This window comes from Thunnus thynnus, chromosome 15 (genome assembly GCF_963924715.1).
Source record: "Thunnus thynnus chromosome 15, fThuThy2.1, whole genome shotgun sequence".
NCBI classification, from domain to species: Eukaryota; Metazoa; Chordata; class Actinopteri; order Scombriformes; family Scombridae; genus Thunnus; species Thunnus thynnus.
This window is the reverse complement of record NC_089531.1, coordinates 6,567,091-6,581,405: the sequence shown is the minus strand read 5'-3', so window position 1 is coordinate 6,581,405 and position 14,315 is coordinate 6,567,091. Positions and strand designations below refer to the sequence as shown.

Sequence of the window (14,315 nt, the reverse complement as noted above, 5' to 3'; positions counted from 1 at the left end):
CAACACACAGAAATACACAAACTGACATCAAGGGGTCAAACGTTCCAACCAACCTGCAGTTTTTAAGCATCCAGATCAAACCAAACATGACAAGAAGGGCAACACACACACACACACACACACACACGCGCGCGCGCGCGCACGTACACACACACACGCGCGCGCACCTACGCACACACACGCACATATACACACACACACACACGCACGCATGCACACACACGCACATACATACACACACACACACAGACACAGGCACACGCACGCACACACATACGCACACACACACAGACGCACGCACGCACGCACACACACACACACGCACGCACACACACACGCACGCATACGCACACACACACACACACATGCACGCATACGCACACACACACACACACACACACACACACACACCAAGATTCAAATGTAGAACCCTTTTGCTCAGTTTTTCAGTGAATTCAGCACATAGCTACCAGGGAAACTATATATAATATTAATATTGACGACCCATTTTGAAAGAGTCCCTCACATTACATGGCTGGTAATAGACGGAGAGATATGAGTGAAGAATATGTGCACATTTAGTAAACTGTGTATGTGTTTGGACATGTGAACATGTGTGTTTATAATGCAACTATATCCGTTTGCTATTTGACAAAAAACACAATTTTACATTTTTACAGTATTTTTACTTACCTTCAGTTTGGTTCAGTTGCTGCTTCAAAATGTCAATGTGAGCTTTGTATTCATATTGGTCTAATAAACACTGCTGCGTGCACCACTCCAAGTGCTGTGGATCATCTTTATACATTTTTTGTGACCAGTCCTGTTTGCCTTCTGCTGTCTTACTGATGCTGTCACAGTAACCTGTTGGAACTTCATCAACCAACGCAACAACCACAAAATCTGGGAAGTTTTTGACTCCAGAGGACGATGTGGCAAAAAACTTCAGCGAGTGTTTCACTGTAAGAGAAAGAAGTTTTAAGGGTTTTTAAGTTCATTTTTTTATAATCATGCATTTATCTGTACTTGTGATAATGACATTTAATTACATTAAATATTTTGTCCAGCATGAAACCTCAGACACACAAAGTTAGTGATGAGCTGGTGATGAAAGTAGAACATCTACCAACCTAAGAGCCAGATATTATACTTGGAATGATTGAGACTAAACAAAAGCTAAAAGGAGAGTGAATATTGACCTTCCATTGGCCAGGCAGCCAAAAACACAACTCAAAACATAAATGAATGCTGGATATGTTAATAGGTCATTTTTGTTGGCATATTTGCCATAATGACTAAGACAGCTTTATTAACCTTACTGATTATCATTTTATATAAGGTTAGTAATGGCTACATATACATTCAAGTGTAAATCTAATCAAAATGTTAAATCGTCATATAAATATCTGTACACTGCTATGAGATTCCTGAAAGTGGAACAACATATGGTGAGCAAAGCATATGAATTACAACTATTTATCAGTGTTTTCTCTAATTTGCCTTTTTTGCTTGAATAGTGACAAAATATCTTACTTTTTAGGAATTATGTGATTTTATCATATTATTTAATTTGATTATTCAGATTTTTAAAAACGTTTATACATAATCATAAGTAGGAAGCTACTATAATATGAGCCCAGCAACCTGATCTGTGTTTAGTCGATGTGGAAAAAACAAAACAAATCTGTACAAATCTGATTAAATAATTTCAGAATGGTGACTTTGGTGAATAATGTTCAATGACATCAGTATCAAAAACCTCAAACCCTCAAATCTCCAAACCTGGATAAATAAACCTAGAGGTATGGGAGAAGAAAGGGGTGAAGTGACCCTAAATGGACCAGTAGGAAAGAGGCTCAGGTTTATCTGAGCAGCTTAAAAGTTCACCTCAGCAACTCCAGTTCCAGAAGACAATTAAAACACTGAAATTCCATTTTGTGCATAATGATAGGCTTATCATGGACTTTTAGCTACTTGAAATAAAAATGTCCAGACAGCTCTGATGGAGGGCTGTTTTATTACCAACAATTCAATTGTATGAACCTGAAATCTGTGTGTAACAGCTGACCTGTTGGATGTGCAGCAGAACACAAAACATTAATTAAGATCCTGATCTATCGTGTTGGCGTGTTTATGAAGCTGTGTCATGTGTGTAAATGCTCACATCACTCTCTCAATTTAAAGACGCACTTATTGTTTCAGCTGCTGTGTGATGCTGCAGGTGTTTAATAAAGTCAAAGGAAATAATCCGACACACAGCCAGATGTTAACAACATACAGCGCATCAGTACTGTACAGAAACTGTTATTTCTGCAAAACCCTGAATATATTCAGTGTCAGTGACACCTGAACGGCATTATTGGTTAGATTCATAGATTAATCTAACACGTTTCAGACCTGAATTAATCTCATTAATAGCTGTATTTCATTGGACATCTCGATAGTTTATGTAACAGATATGAGAGAGAAGTAAAAGTAGAGAATACAGTACTAGTCAGAAGTTTGGACACACTTTCTCATTCAAGAGAATGGGAAGACCTCTCACAAGTTTCACTTGTTAAAACCACAAAAAAATGAACTAGCAGTGAATAGAAATGTTTAAATCTGAAGTATGTTGATCTCTGCAGTAAATGTGCAGTTTATGAATAGGGTGCAATTATATTTTAAAATATAAATATAACTGCTGAAATAGAAGTTACATAACAATTCAAAAAAGATTATTCAGTTACCTGGAGATGCAACATGGCAAAAGAGAAGCAACACTATGAAATCCTTCATCTTGCTTCAATACAGACATTAAAAAACACTGTGATGGAAGAAAGACTGTTAACAGTGTGAACAGTCAAATGAAATGACCAATAGAAATTATAAATAGCTGTGCATCACGTGTTACCAGGAGGAGTAAATTCAATATCTGACTGGCTGATCAGATTCAACAGGAAAATGCAGGAAATGTGTTTTTTTGTTTTATTATTTACCTGAAATTTAATAACATGTAGTGATATGAGCAGCTGTTTAAAGTCATATAACACAATTTATTCAATGAGGCAGTTTAAAGTGTTTTATAACCCGACTGTGGGGGAGGAAGTGGTGATGGTGGAAATGCTCTAGCAGCTGTTTCTCTGTGGTGACCTCACAGCTGAGACATTTCAGAGTTATGTTGCTCTCTAGTGGTAAAATAGGGAAAGACACACTCAGAGTCACAAGGTTCAGTGTACTCCTTCATTAACAAATGAAAATTTGCGGTATGTGTGTGTGTGTGTGTGTTTGCAGTATTGTAAACTTTTTCTTTTATCTTCACACATTTTGACAACTGATATTTTTTTTTAAAGTAAGCTCATGCTTTCCAGGTATCAGGGACAATCTTCACTAGAGTGTTTCCCAAAACTTGGTACAAAACCTTTAAGCCTACACATCTGAACATTTGAGGTAAACACAGGTATGATGTAACAGGAAGACTTCTTAAGCAGGTTTTCAGGAGAATTTTATTTATTAATTGAAGGTAAATATAAATATTATTAGAACAAATAAGAACAAGAATGACACTAAAAATGTTGCAGCTGCTCTAGACAAAATGAAGTTCACCAAAAAAACATGTTTTTTTACATTCACCAATAAATAGATGATCAATTAACAATTCATAATTAATCTTTAACTTGTAGATGATGTAAAGAAAAACTTTAACTGCAGTGAACACATTTAGCCAAAAACAGATCACATGACCTTAAAGAAGACGTATACTGTCATGTAGACAAATCAATTTTTCCATTTTTGCAATATGAAATAAAGTGCATCAGTCAGTACCACAGATAAAACCCTCATTAATCCTCTAACATCAATAATCTGAGCATTAACAATAATGTTACAATGACATTAACATTTATCATCCGCATGACAAATACAGGACATATGAAGATGACAAATGTATAAGATACAAATATAAGCTCTAAGAAGTGTTATTGCTTTAATATGTGAGTTTCAATGAAAGGAGGAGTATCTAAATATTCAAAAATGTATTTATGTTTTGTAAAATTGTGGAAACATTTACAAGTTTATGTTTAAAAAGAGTTACAGCTGTTACTTGGTGTGGAGGAGCAATGTGTGTTGGAAGACTAAGACATAAATCACACATAAGTAGTTGAACATTAAAAGTTTTAGGTTTGAGTCTTTGAATATATATGCATTGCATAGGGTAACATTTAATGTGACTGCACACACACACACACACACACACACACACACACACACACACACACACACACACACACACACACACACACACACACACACACACATAACATTACTGTTTTTAAAAGAGGACAACTATAAGGATACACTCACTAATGGTTGTTAAAGCTCAAAAACAGGTGCAAGTTAACTCACATTGCACATGACTAACTGATATAAATTTGATATCTGAAGACAAAAGATGCCCCACTGGAGTAACGTTGTGGCTCTTTGGTGTCTGGTAGCTGTTGCAGTGATTCATCTCCACCAAAGGTTTGAGGAAACAGCTGGACAGCAGCATCAGTTCTCTCCAGATGTTGTTACTCCTGCAGTGGAGGATTCACATCAACATTAATGCTTCTATCAGCTCTCAGATAATCTTCACAGATATCATTCTTCACTGCATCCACTGAAGACCTGAAACTCATAAATCTGATCTATGAATTCACACAGTTTGATGTATCCTGTGACTTTCTGACGGGTCCTGTGATGTCACATCTCAATATTCATTAAAACAAGTTTTGTTAATGAACATTTATGTTGCAAAATAGAATAAAATATTGAAGCCACAGCATCTTTATTTGAGTTCACTATTCTCCTCTAAATCTTTACTGGAAAGCTGCAAAGACAGAGTAACAAATAGAAAAGGACCTGGAATTATTAGTGTTCATATTATACAGTATTTGACCTAATATTATATGCAATATGTTTGATTTTGGTCCAGAATGTAAAACGTTTAATCAGTATTACATTAAAACCTCAGTGTCAGCTGTTTCCTTTAACTATACTGGATCACTTGACTGAGAAATTCTGTCAAATCAGACAAACAGTTTTTAACAAAGACAGACTTTTAGTATATTTATGAGAGTATTATATCAGTATACTGTAGCTAGTTTCAGGAGGAGCAACAGAGAGATTCTTCATACAGTATCTGCACAGTGTTGATGACATGATGAAATACTCACTGTGATCAGTTAAGAGCTGCATCTTTGACTGAAGATGGATCAGAGGATGACGAGTCTGAAGCTATAAAAGAAAAACAAAGTGTTTAATTTAAACTGTAAACTGCATTTATCTGTACATAGAGAGAGAGAGAGAGAGATAAACTGAGAGAATACTCACAGTTTGCAGGCCTGAATCCTGAAATACAGATGAGAGATTACAATATTTCAAAATGTAAAATGTCAGAATTTATGAAAGCAAACAAATAAAACACTAATAAATATTTTATAGAAACATTGTATTAATTCCACTGATTTCTTCTTTTATTTTGAAAAGTAAGAGAGTAACTGTTTAGCTGGAGGTTACTGAACATCAGCCAGGTTACACTGTTATTTGTTGTTAAAATGACTTGATGATGAGTAAAAGTATGTTTGTCTCTCACCATTATCTCTCCTCCTCCAGATGAAGACTCCAGTGATGCAGACTGCCAGGAGCAGCAGCAGTCCTACAACACCTCCAATAACAGGACCAGCAGGGAACTCTGAGGGAGAAACTGGAACCAAAACAAAACATTCACAGTGCATCAAGGGCATGCCAATGCATTTTTAATATTTTCACCTATAATAATGTATGATAATCATACATCATTATTGACAATCACATTTGTTACTTTCATATCATTAAAACACAGGACTTTCCCCGTCATGACACACAGATAGTTTGGGAATCCTGTGAGAGTTTTCTACTGAGGAAACTTATTATTGTCCAGGATGTGCAGAGTTGAAAATATGAGTACAGCAGCTCAATTATACTGCCAAAAGCAGATGATGTCTCTTTCTAGGTGAAATTAATGTTACTGGACATGTTGATGTGATGGTTTAATTTGGCATCACAATAATTCATACAATGACCATCTGCAGGTGAAAACCACCTTAGTGCTTCAGACCTCTGTGTGTCCATCCTGTGTCTATGTTGTACCTGTTCCCTGTCTTTGTTGTATTACACCTTTTGTGTTTTTGTTATTGTAATACTAAAGCTTTGTTCTTTATGTTTTTCATCCTGTCATCTTTGAGTTGATCACCCTGTCCTCCCTGAAAGCTCTTGCTCTCTCCTGCATGGTCACATGTTTCCTCAGATCAGCAACAGTTCTAGTTTGTTCTTACTGTTTAATAAATCTTATTTTCACATACAAACAGTAGATTGTCTTGTGAGTAATCCCATGACAGTGTAATAAATAAAATACAAGTAAAGTAAAAATGTGGTCTAGCATTTTGCATGTTGTGTTTCTTTTTTCTGAAATTATGTTTTATGTTTAATTTGGTTACATTTGTGACAGACCTGTGCTCCTAATCATTTGCTGGCACACCACTAGATTTGAACTGTTTTTTGTTGCATTCACTAAAGTAATTTTTAGTAGGTCATGTGCATAATGTAACAAGTAAGAAACAATATTTATTTGAATGAGCAGAACAGCAGTTTTGTTTGTTAACCCTGGACTTAACTAACCTTCAGCTCCAGAAAGTCAAGATTGTTTCGAACTCATTCAAATTGTAAAATCAGAGCTCAGGTTTAACATCTTCTAAATGTTCATGGCAAATTACATGTACACATTCAATGAGCATTGTAAAGTCAGTATTCCAGTCTTACCCCAGTTGGTTCTGATCACTGCTTTGTCCAGTTTGGTGATGATATCGTCCTTCACACCAGAGAGATGAAACACACATTCGTACCTCCTCCAGTCTTCAGGTGTGACTGATGAAACGTTCAGATCAACACTCATCTGGAAGGATCCATCATGGTTGGGGAGGATCTCTCCATGTTCCACATCCTCATGAAGCTCCTCTCCATCTTTCCTCCAGAACATCATGGCTCTGTGAGGGTAGAAACCTGTAGCGTGGCAGCTGACTGGAGAGGAGGGAGTCTTCTGGAGGAGAAACACTGAGGGAAACTCTGAAGAGATAAATGGTGAGAGTTGAGGGAGGGAGGTTAGAAACAGAAGATGCATTTAAATATTGTTGTGTCCATGAAACTACATCAGGTCATGTGATTCTACCTGTTCTCAGCAGAGAGCTCTTCCCATAGTCCAAATATCTCTTCACAAACTCAGGGCACTGCTGGGTGAGGAAGTAGTTCCACCATTCATTGTTGGCTCTATCTCTGTCCCACTTGTGTTTGGTGATGACAGCTTGTGGTTTTGGAGCGATCCATGTCAGTGTCTTCAGGTCAAATGCTATGAAGTCATCTCCATCATAACCAAACTGATTAAAACCATTAACCTCTCCAGTCTCATCATCCCATTCACAGCTGCTCATCCTCTGGAAGATGTGGACACCTGAGAGGGAGACAGAGTGCAGAGAGAGATCCCACAGAGGGTTACAGGTGGCTGGAGCCTATGTGAGGCTGCAGTTTAGAAAATGTCAAGGAACATGTGGAAGAGTCACCTCTTCATTGCAAGACCAACACACAGAAATACACAAACTGACATCAAGGGGTCAAACGTTCCAACCAACCTGCAGTTTTTAAGCATCCAGATCAAACCAAACATGACAAGAAGGGCAACACACACACACACACACACACACACGCGCGCGCGCGCGCACGTACACACACACACGCGCGCGCACCTACGCACACACACGCACATATACACACACACACACACGCACGCATGCACACACACGCACATACATACACACACACACACAGACACAGGCACACGCACGCACACACATACGCACACACACACAGACGCACGCACGCACGCACACACACACACACGCACGCACACACACACGCACGCATACGCACACACACACACACACATGCACGCATACGCACACACACACACACACACACACACACACACACCAAGATTCAAATGTAGAACCCTTTTGCTCAGTTTTTCAGTGAATTCAGCACATAGCTACCAGGGAAACTATATATAATATTAATATTGACGACCCATTTTGAAAGAGTCCCTCACATTACATGGCTGGTAATAGACGGAGAGATATGAGTGAAGAATATGTGCACATTTAGTAAACTGTGTATGTGTTTGGACATGTGAACATGTGTGTTTATAATGCAACTATATCCGTTTGCTATTTGACAAAAAACACAATTTTACATTTTTACAGTATTTTTACTTACCTTCAGTTTGGTTCAGTTGCTGCTTCAAAATGTCAATGTGAGCTTTGTATTCATATTGGTCTAATAAACACTGCTGCGTGCACCACTCCAAGTGCTGTGGATCATCTTTATACATTTTTTGTGACCAGTCCTGTTTGCCTTCTGCTGTCTTACTGATGCTGTCACAGTAACCTGTTGGAACTTCATCAACCAACGCAACAACCACAAAATCTGGGAAGTTTTTGACTCCAGAGGACGATGTGGCAAAAAACTTCAGCGAGTGTTTCACTGTAAGAGAAAGAAGTTTTAAGGGTTTTTAAGTTCATTTTTTTATAATCATGCATTTATCTGTACTTGTGATAATGACATTTAATTACATTAAATATTTTGTCCAGCATGAAACCTCAGACACACAAAGTTAGTGATGAGCTGGTGATGAAAGTAGAACATCTACCAACCTAAGAGCCAGATATTATACTTGGAATGATTGAGACTAAACAAAAGCTAAAAGGAGAGTGAATATTGACCTTCCATTGGCCAGGCAGCCAAAAACACAACTCAAAACATAAATGAATGCTGGATATGTTAATAGGTCATTTTTGTTGGCATATTTGCCATAATGACTAAGACAGCTTTATTAACCTTACTGATTATCATTTTATATAAGGTTAGTAATGGCTACATATACATTCAAGTGTAAATCTAATCAAAATGTTAAATCGTCATATAAATATCTGTACACTGCTATGAGATTCCTGAAAGTGGAACAACATATGGTGAGCAAAGCATATGAATTACAACTATTTATCAGTGTTTTCTCTAATTTGCCTTTTTTGCTTGAATAGTGACAAAATATCTTACTTTTTAGGAATTATGTGATTTTATCATATTATTTAATTTGATTATTCAGATTTTTAAAAACGTTTATACATAATCATAAGTAGGAAGCTACTATAATATGAGCCCAGCAACCTGATCTGTGTTTAGTCGATGTGGAAAAAACAAAACAAATCTGTACAAATCTGATTAAATAATTTCAGAATGGTGACTTTGGTGAATAATGTTCAATGACATCAGTATCAAAAACCTCAAACCCTCAAATCTCCAAACCTGGATAAATAAACCTAGAGGTATGGGAGAAGAAAGGGGTGAAGTGACCCTAAATGGACCAGTAGGAAAGAGGCTCAGGTTTATCTGAGCAGCTTAAAAGTTCACCTCAGCAACTCCAGTTCCAGAAGACAATTAAAACACTGAAATTCCATTTTGTGCATAATGATAGGCTTATCATGGACTTTTAGCTACTTGAAATAAAAATGTCCAGACAGCTCTGATGGAGGGCTGTTTTATTACCAACAATTCAATTGTATGAACCTGAAATCTGTGTGTAACAGCTGACCTGTTGGATGTGCAGCAGAACACAAAACATTAATTAAGATCCTGATCTATCGTGTTGGCGTGTTTATGAAGCTGTGTCATGTGTGTAAATGCTCACATCACTCTCTCAATTTAAAGACGCACTTATTGTTTCAGCTGCTGTGTGATGCTGCAGGTGTTTAATAAAGTCAAAGGAAATAATCCGACACACAGCCAGATGTTAACAACATACAGCGCATCAGTACTGTACAGAAACTGTTATTTCTGCAAAACCCTGAATATATTCAGTGTCAGTGACACCTGAACGGCATTATTGGTTAGATTCATAGATTAATCTAACACGTTTCAGACCTGAATTAATCTCATTAATAGCTGTATTTCATTGGACATCTCGATAGTTTATGTAACAGATATGAGAGAGAAGTAAAAGTAGAGAATACAGTACTAGTCAGAAGTTTGGACACACTTTCTCATTCAAGAGAATGGGAAGACCTCTCACAAGTTTCACTTGTTAAAACCACAAAAAAATGAACTAGCAGTGAATAGAAATGTTTAAATCTGAAGTATGTTGATCTCTGCAGTAAATGTGCAGTTTATGAATAGGGTGCAATTATATTTTAAAATATAAATATAACTGCTGAAATAGAAGTTACATAACAATTCAAAAAAGATTATTCAGTTACCTGGAGATGCAACATGGCAAAAGAGAAGCAACACTATGAAATCCTTCATCTTGCTTCAATACAGACATTAAAAAACACTGTGATGGAAGAAAGACTGTTAACAGTGTGAACAGTCAAATGAAATGACCAATAGAAATTATAAATAGCTGTGCATCACGTGTTACCAGGAGGAGTAAATTCAATATCTGACTGGCTGATCAGATTCAACAGGAAAATGCAGGAAATGTGTTTTTTTGTTTTATTATTTACCTGAAATTTAATAACATGTAGTGATATGAGCAGCTGTTTAAAGTCATATAACACAATTTATTCAATGAGGCAGTTTAAAGTGTTTTATAACCCGACTGTGGGGGAGGAAGTGGTGATGGTGGAAATGCTCTAGCAGCTGTTTCTCTGTGGTGACCTCACAGCTGAGACATTTCAGAGTTATGTTGCTCTCTAGTGGTAAAATAGGGAAAGACACACTCAGAGTCACAAGGTTCAGTGTACTCCTTCATTAACAAATGAAAATTTGCGGTATGTGTGTGTGTGTGTGTGTTTGCAGTATTGTAAACTTTTTCTTTTATCTTCACACATTTTGACAACTGATATTTTTTTTTAAAGTAAGCTCATGCTTTCCAGGTATCAGGGACAATCTTCACTAGAGTGTTTCCCAAAACTTGGTACAAAACCTTTAAGCCTACACATCTGAACATTTGAGGTAAACACAGGTATGATGTAACAGGAAGACTTCTTAAGCAGGTTTTCAGGAGAATTTTATTTATTAATTGAAGGTAAATATAAATATTATTAGAACAAATAAGAACAAGAATGACACTAAAAATGTTGCAGCTGCTCTAGACAAAATGAAGTTCACCAAAAAAACATGTTTTTTTACATTCACCAATAAATAGATGATCAATTAACAATTCATAATTAATCTTTAACTTGTAGATGATGTAAAGAAAAACTTTAACTGCAGTGAACACATTTAGCCAAAAACAGATCACATGACCTTAAAGAAGACGTATACTGTCATGTAGACAAATCAATTTTTCCATTTTTGCAATATGAAATAAAGTGCATCAGTCAGTACCACAGATAAAACCCTCATTAATCCTCTAACATCAATAATCTGAGCATTAACAATAATGTTACAATGACATTAACATTTATCATCCGCATGACAAATACAGGACATATGAAGATGACAAATGTATAAGATACAAATATAAGCTCTAAGAAGTGTTATTGCTTTAATATGTGAGTTTCAATGAAAGGAGGAGTATCTAAATATTCAAAAATGTATTTATGTTTTGTAAAATTGTGGAAACATTTACAAGTTTATGTTTAAAAAGAGTTACAGCTGTTACTTGGTGTGGAGGAGCAATGTGTGTTGGAAGACTAAGACATAAATCACACATAAGTAGTTGAACATTAAAAGTTTTAGGTTTGAGTCTTTGAATATATATGCATTGCATAGGGTAACATTTAATGTGACTGCACACACACACACACACACACACACACACACACACACACACACACACACACACACACACACACACACACACACACACACACACACACACATAACATTACTGTTTTTAAAAGAGGACAACTATAAGGATACACTCACTAATGGTTGTTAAAGCTCAAAAACAGGTGCAAGTTAACTCACATTGCACATGACTAACTGATATAAATTTGATATCTGAAGACAAAAGATGCCCCACTGGAGTAACGTTGTGGCTCTTTGGTGTCTGGTAGCTGTTGCAGTGATTCATCTCCACCAAAGGTTTGAGGAAACAGCTGGACAGCAGCATCAGTTCTCTCCAGATGTTGTTACTCCTGCAGTGGAGGATTCACATCAACATTAATGCTTCTATCAGCTCTCAGATAATCTTCACAGATATCATTCTTCACTGCATCCACTGAAGACCTGAAACTCATAAATCTGATCTATGAATTCACACAGTTTGATGTATCCTGTGACTTTCTGACGGGTCCTGTGATGTCACATCTCAATATTCATTAAAACAAGTTTTGTTAATGAACATTTATGTTGCAAAATAGAATAAAATATTGAAGCCACAGCATCTTTATTTGAGTTCACTATTCTCCTCTAAATCTTTACTGGAAAGCTGCAAAGACAGAGTAACAAATAGAAAAGGACCTGGAATTATTAGTGTTCATATTATACAGTATTTGACCTAATATTATATGCAATATGTTTGATTTTGGTCCAGAATGTAAAACGTTTAATCAGTATTACATTAAAACCTCAGTGTCAGCTGTTTCCTTTAACTATACTGGATCACTTGACTGAGAAATTCTGTCAAATCAGACAAACAGTTTTTAACAAAGACAGACTTTTAGTATATTTATGAGAGTATTATATCAGTATACTGTAGCTAGTTTCAGGAGGAGCAACAGAGAGATTCTTCATACAGTATCTGCACAGTGTTGATGACATGATGAAATACTCACTGTGATCAGTTAAGAGCTGCATCTTTGACTGAAGATGGATCAGAGGATGACGAGTCTGAAGCTATAAAAGAAAAACAAAGTGTTTAATTTAAACTGTAAACTGCATTTATCTGTACATAGAGAGAGAGAGAGAGAGATAAACTGAGAGAATACTCACAGTTTGCAGGCCTGAATCCTGAAATACAGATGAGAGATTACAATATTTCAAAATGTAAAATGTCAGAATTTATGAAAGCAAACAAATAAAACACTAATAAATATTTTATAGAAACATTGTATTAATTCCACTGATTTCTTCTTTTATTTTGAAAAGTAAGAGAGTAACTGTTTAGCTGGAGGTTACTGAACATCAGCCAGGTTACACTGTTATTTGTTGTTAAAATGACTTGATGATGAGTAAAAGTATGTTTGTCTCTCACCATTATCTCTCCTCCTCCAGATGAAGACTCCAGTGATGCAGACTGCCAGGAGCAGCAGCAGTCCTACAACACCTCCAATAACAGGACCAGCAGGGAACTCTGAGGGAGAAACTGGAACCAAAACAAAACATTCACAGTGCATCAAGGGCATGCCAATGCATTTTTAATATTTTCACCTATAATAATGTATGATAATCATACATCATTATTGACAATCACATTTGTTACTTTCATATCATTAAAACACAGGACTTTCCCCGTCATGACACACAGATAGTTTGGGAATCCTGTGAGAGTTTTCTACTGAGGAAACTTATTATTATCCAGGATGTGCAGAGTTGAAAATATGAGTACAGCAGCTCAATTATACTGCCAAAAGCAGATGATGTCTCTTTCTAGGTGAAATTAATGTTACTGGACATGTTGATGTGATGGTTTAATTTGGCATCACAATAATTCATACAATGACCATCTGCAGGTGAAAACCACCTTAGTGCTTCAGACCTCTGTGTGTCCATCCTGTGTCTATGTTGTACCTGTTCCCTGTCTTTGTTGTATTACACCTTTTGTGTTTTTGTTATTGTAATACTAAAGCTTTGTTCTTTATGTTTTTCATCCTGTCATCTTTGAGTTGATCACCCTGTCCTCCCTGAAAGCTCTTGCTCTCTCCTGCATGGTCACATGTTTCCTCAGATCAGCAACAGTTCTAGTTTGTTCTTACTGTTTAATAAATCTTATTTTCACATACAAACAGTAGATTGTCTTGTGAGTAATCCCATGACAGTGTAATAAATAAAATACAAGTAAAGTAAAAATGTGGTCTAGCATTTTGCATGTTGTGTTTCTTTTTTCTGAAATTATGTTTTATGTTTAATTTGGTTACATTTGTGACAGACCTGTGCTCCTAATCATTTGCTGGCACACCACTAGATTTGAACTGTTTTTTGTTGCATTCACTAAAGTAATTTTTAGTAGGTCATGTGCATAATGTAACAAGTAAGAAACAATATTTATTTGAATGAGCAGAACAGCAGTTTTGTTTGTTAACCCTGGACTTAACTAACCTTCAGCT

General features: G+C 36.4%; 2 protein-coding genes across 2 annotated transcripts in view; both read right to left on the bottom strand.

Moving 5' to 3' along the window:
* Positions 1-5,197: 5,197 nt before the first annotated feature.
* The window catches only part of LOC137198612 (major histocompatibility complex class I-related gene protein-like), a 15,596-nt gene continuing 6,478 nt past the window's right edge, over positions 5,198-14,315 (bottom strand). Inside the window, exons 2-7 of the mRNA XM_067612462.1 lie at positions 8,320-8,586; positions 7,223-7,501; positions 6,790-7,119; positions 5,579-5,683; positions 5,350-5,367; positions 5,198-5,253 (exon numbers count right to left, since the gene is read on the bottom strand). Coding sequence (XP_067468563.1) covers positions 5,198-5,253; positions 5,350-5,367; positions 5,579-5,683; positions 6,790-7,119; positions 7,223-7,501; positions 8,320-8,586 — 1,055 coding nt within the window. The remainder of the gene's footprint in view (positions 5,254-5,349; positions 5,368-5,578; positions 5,684-6,789; positions 7,120-7,222; positions 7,502-8,319; positions 8,587-14,315) is intronic.
* Positions 12,830-14,315, bottom strand: part of LOC137198515 (BOLA class I histocompatibility antigen, alpha chain BL3-7-like) — a 1,977-nt gene continuing 491 nt past the window's right edge. Inside the window, exons 2-4 of the mRNA XM_067612399.1 lie at positions 13,211-13,342; positions 12,982-12,999; positions 12,830-12,885 (exon numbers count right to left, since the gene is read on the bottom strand). Coding sequence (XP_067468500.1) covers positions 12,830-12,885; positions 12,982-12,999; positions 13,211-13,342 — 206 coding nt within the window. The remainder of the gene's footprint in view (positions 12,886-12,981; positions 13,000-13,210; positions 13,343-14,315) is intronic.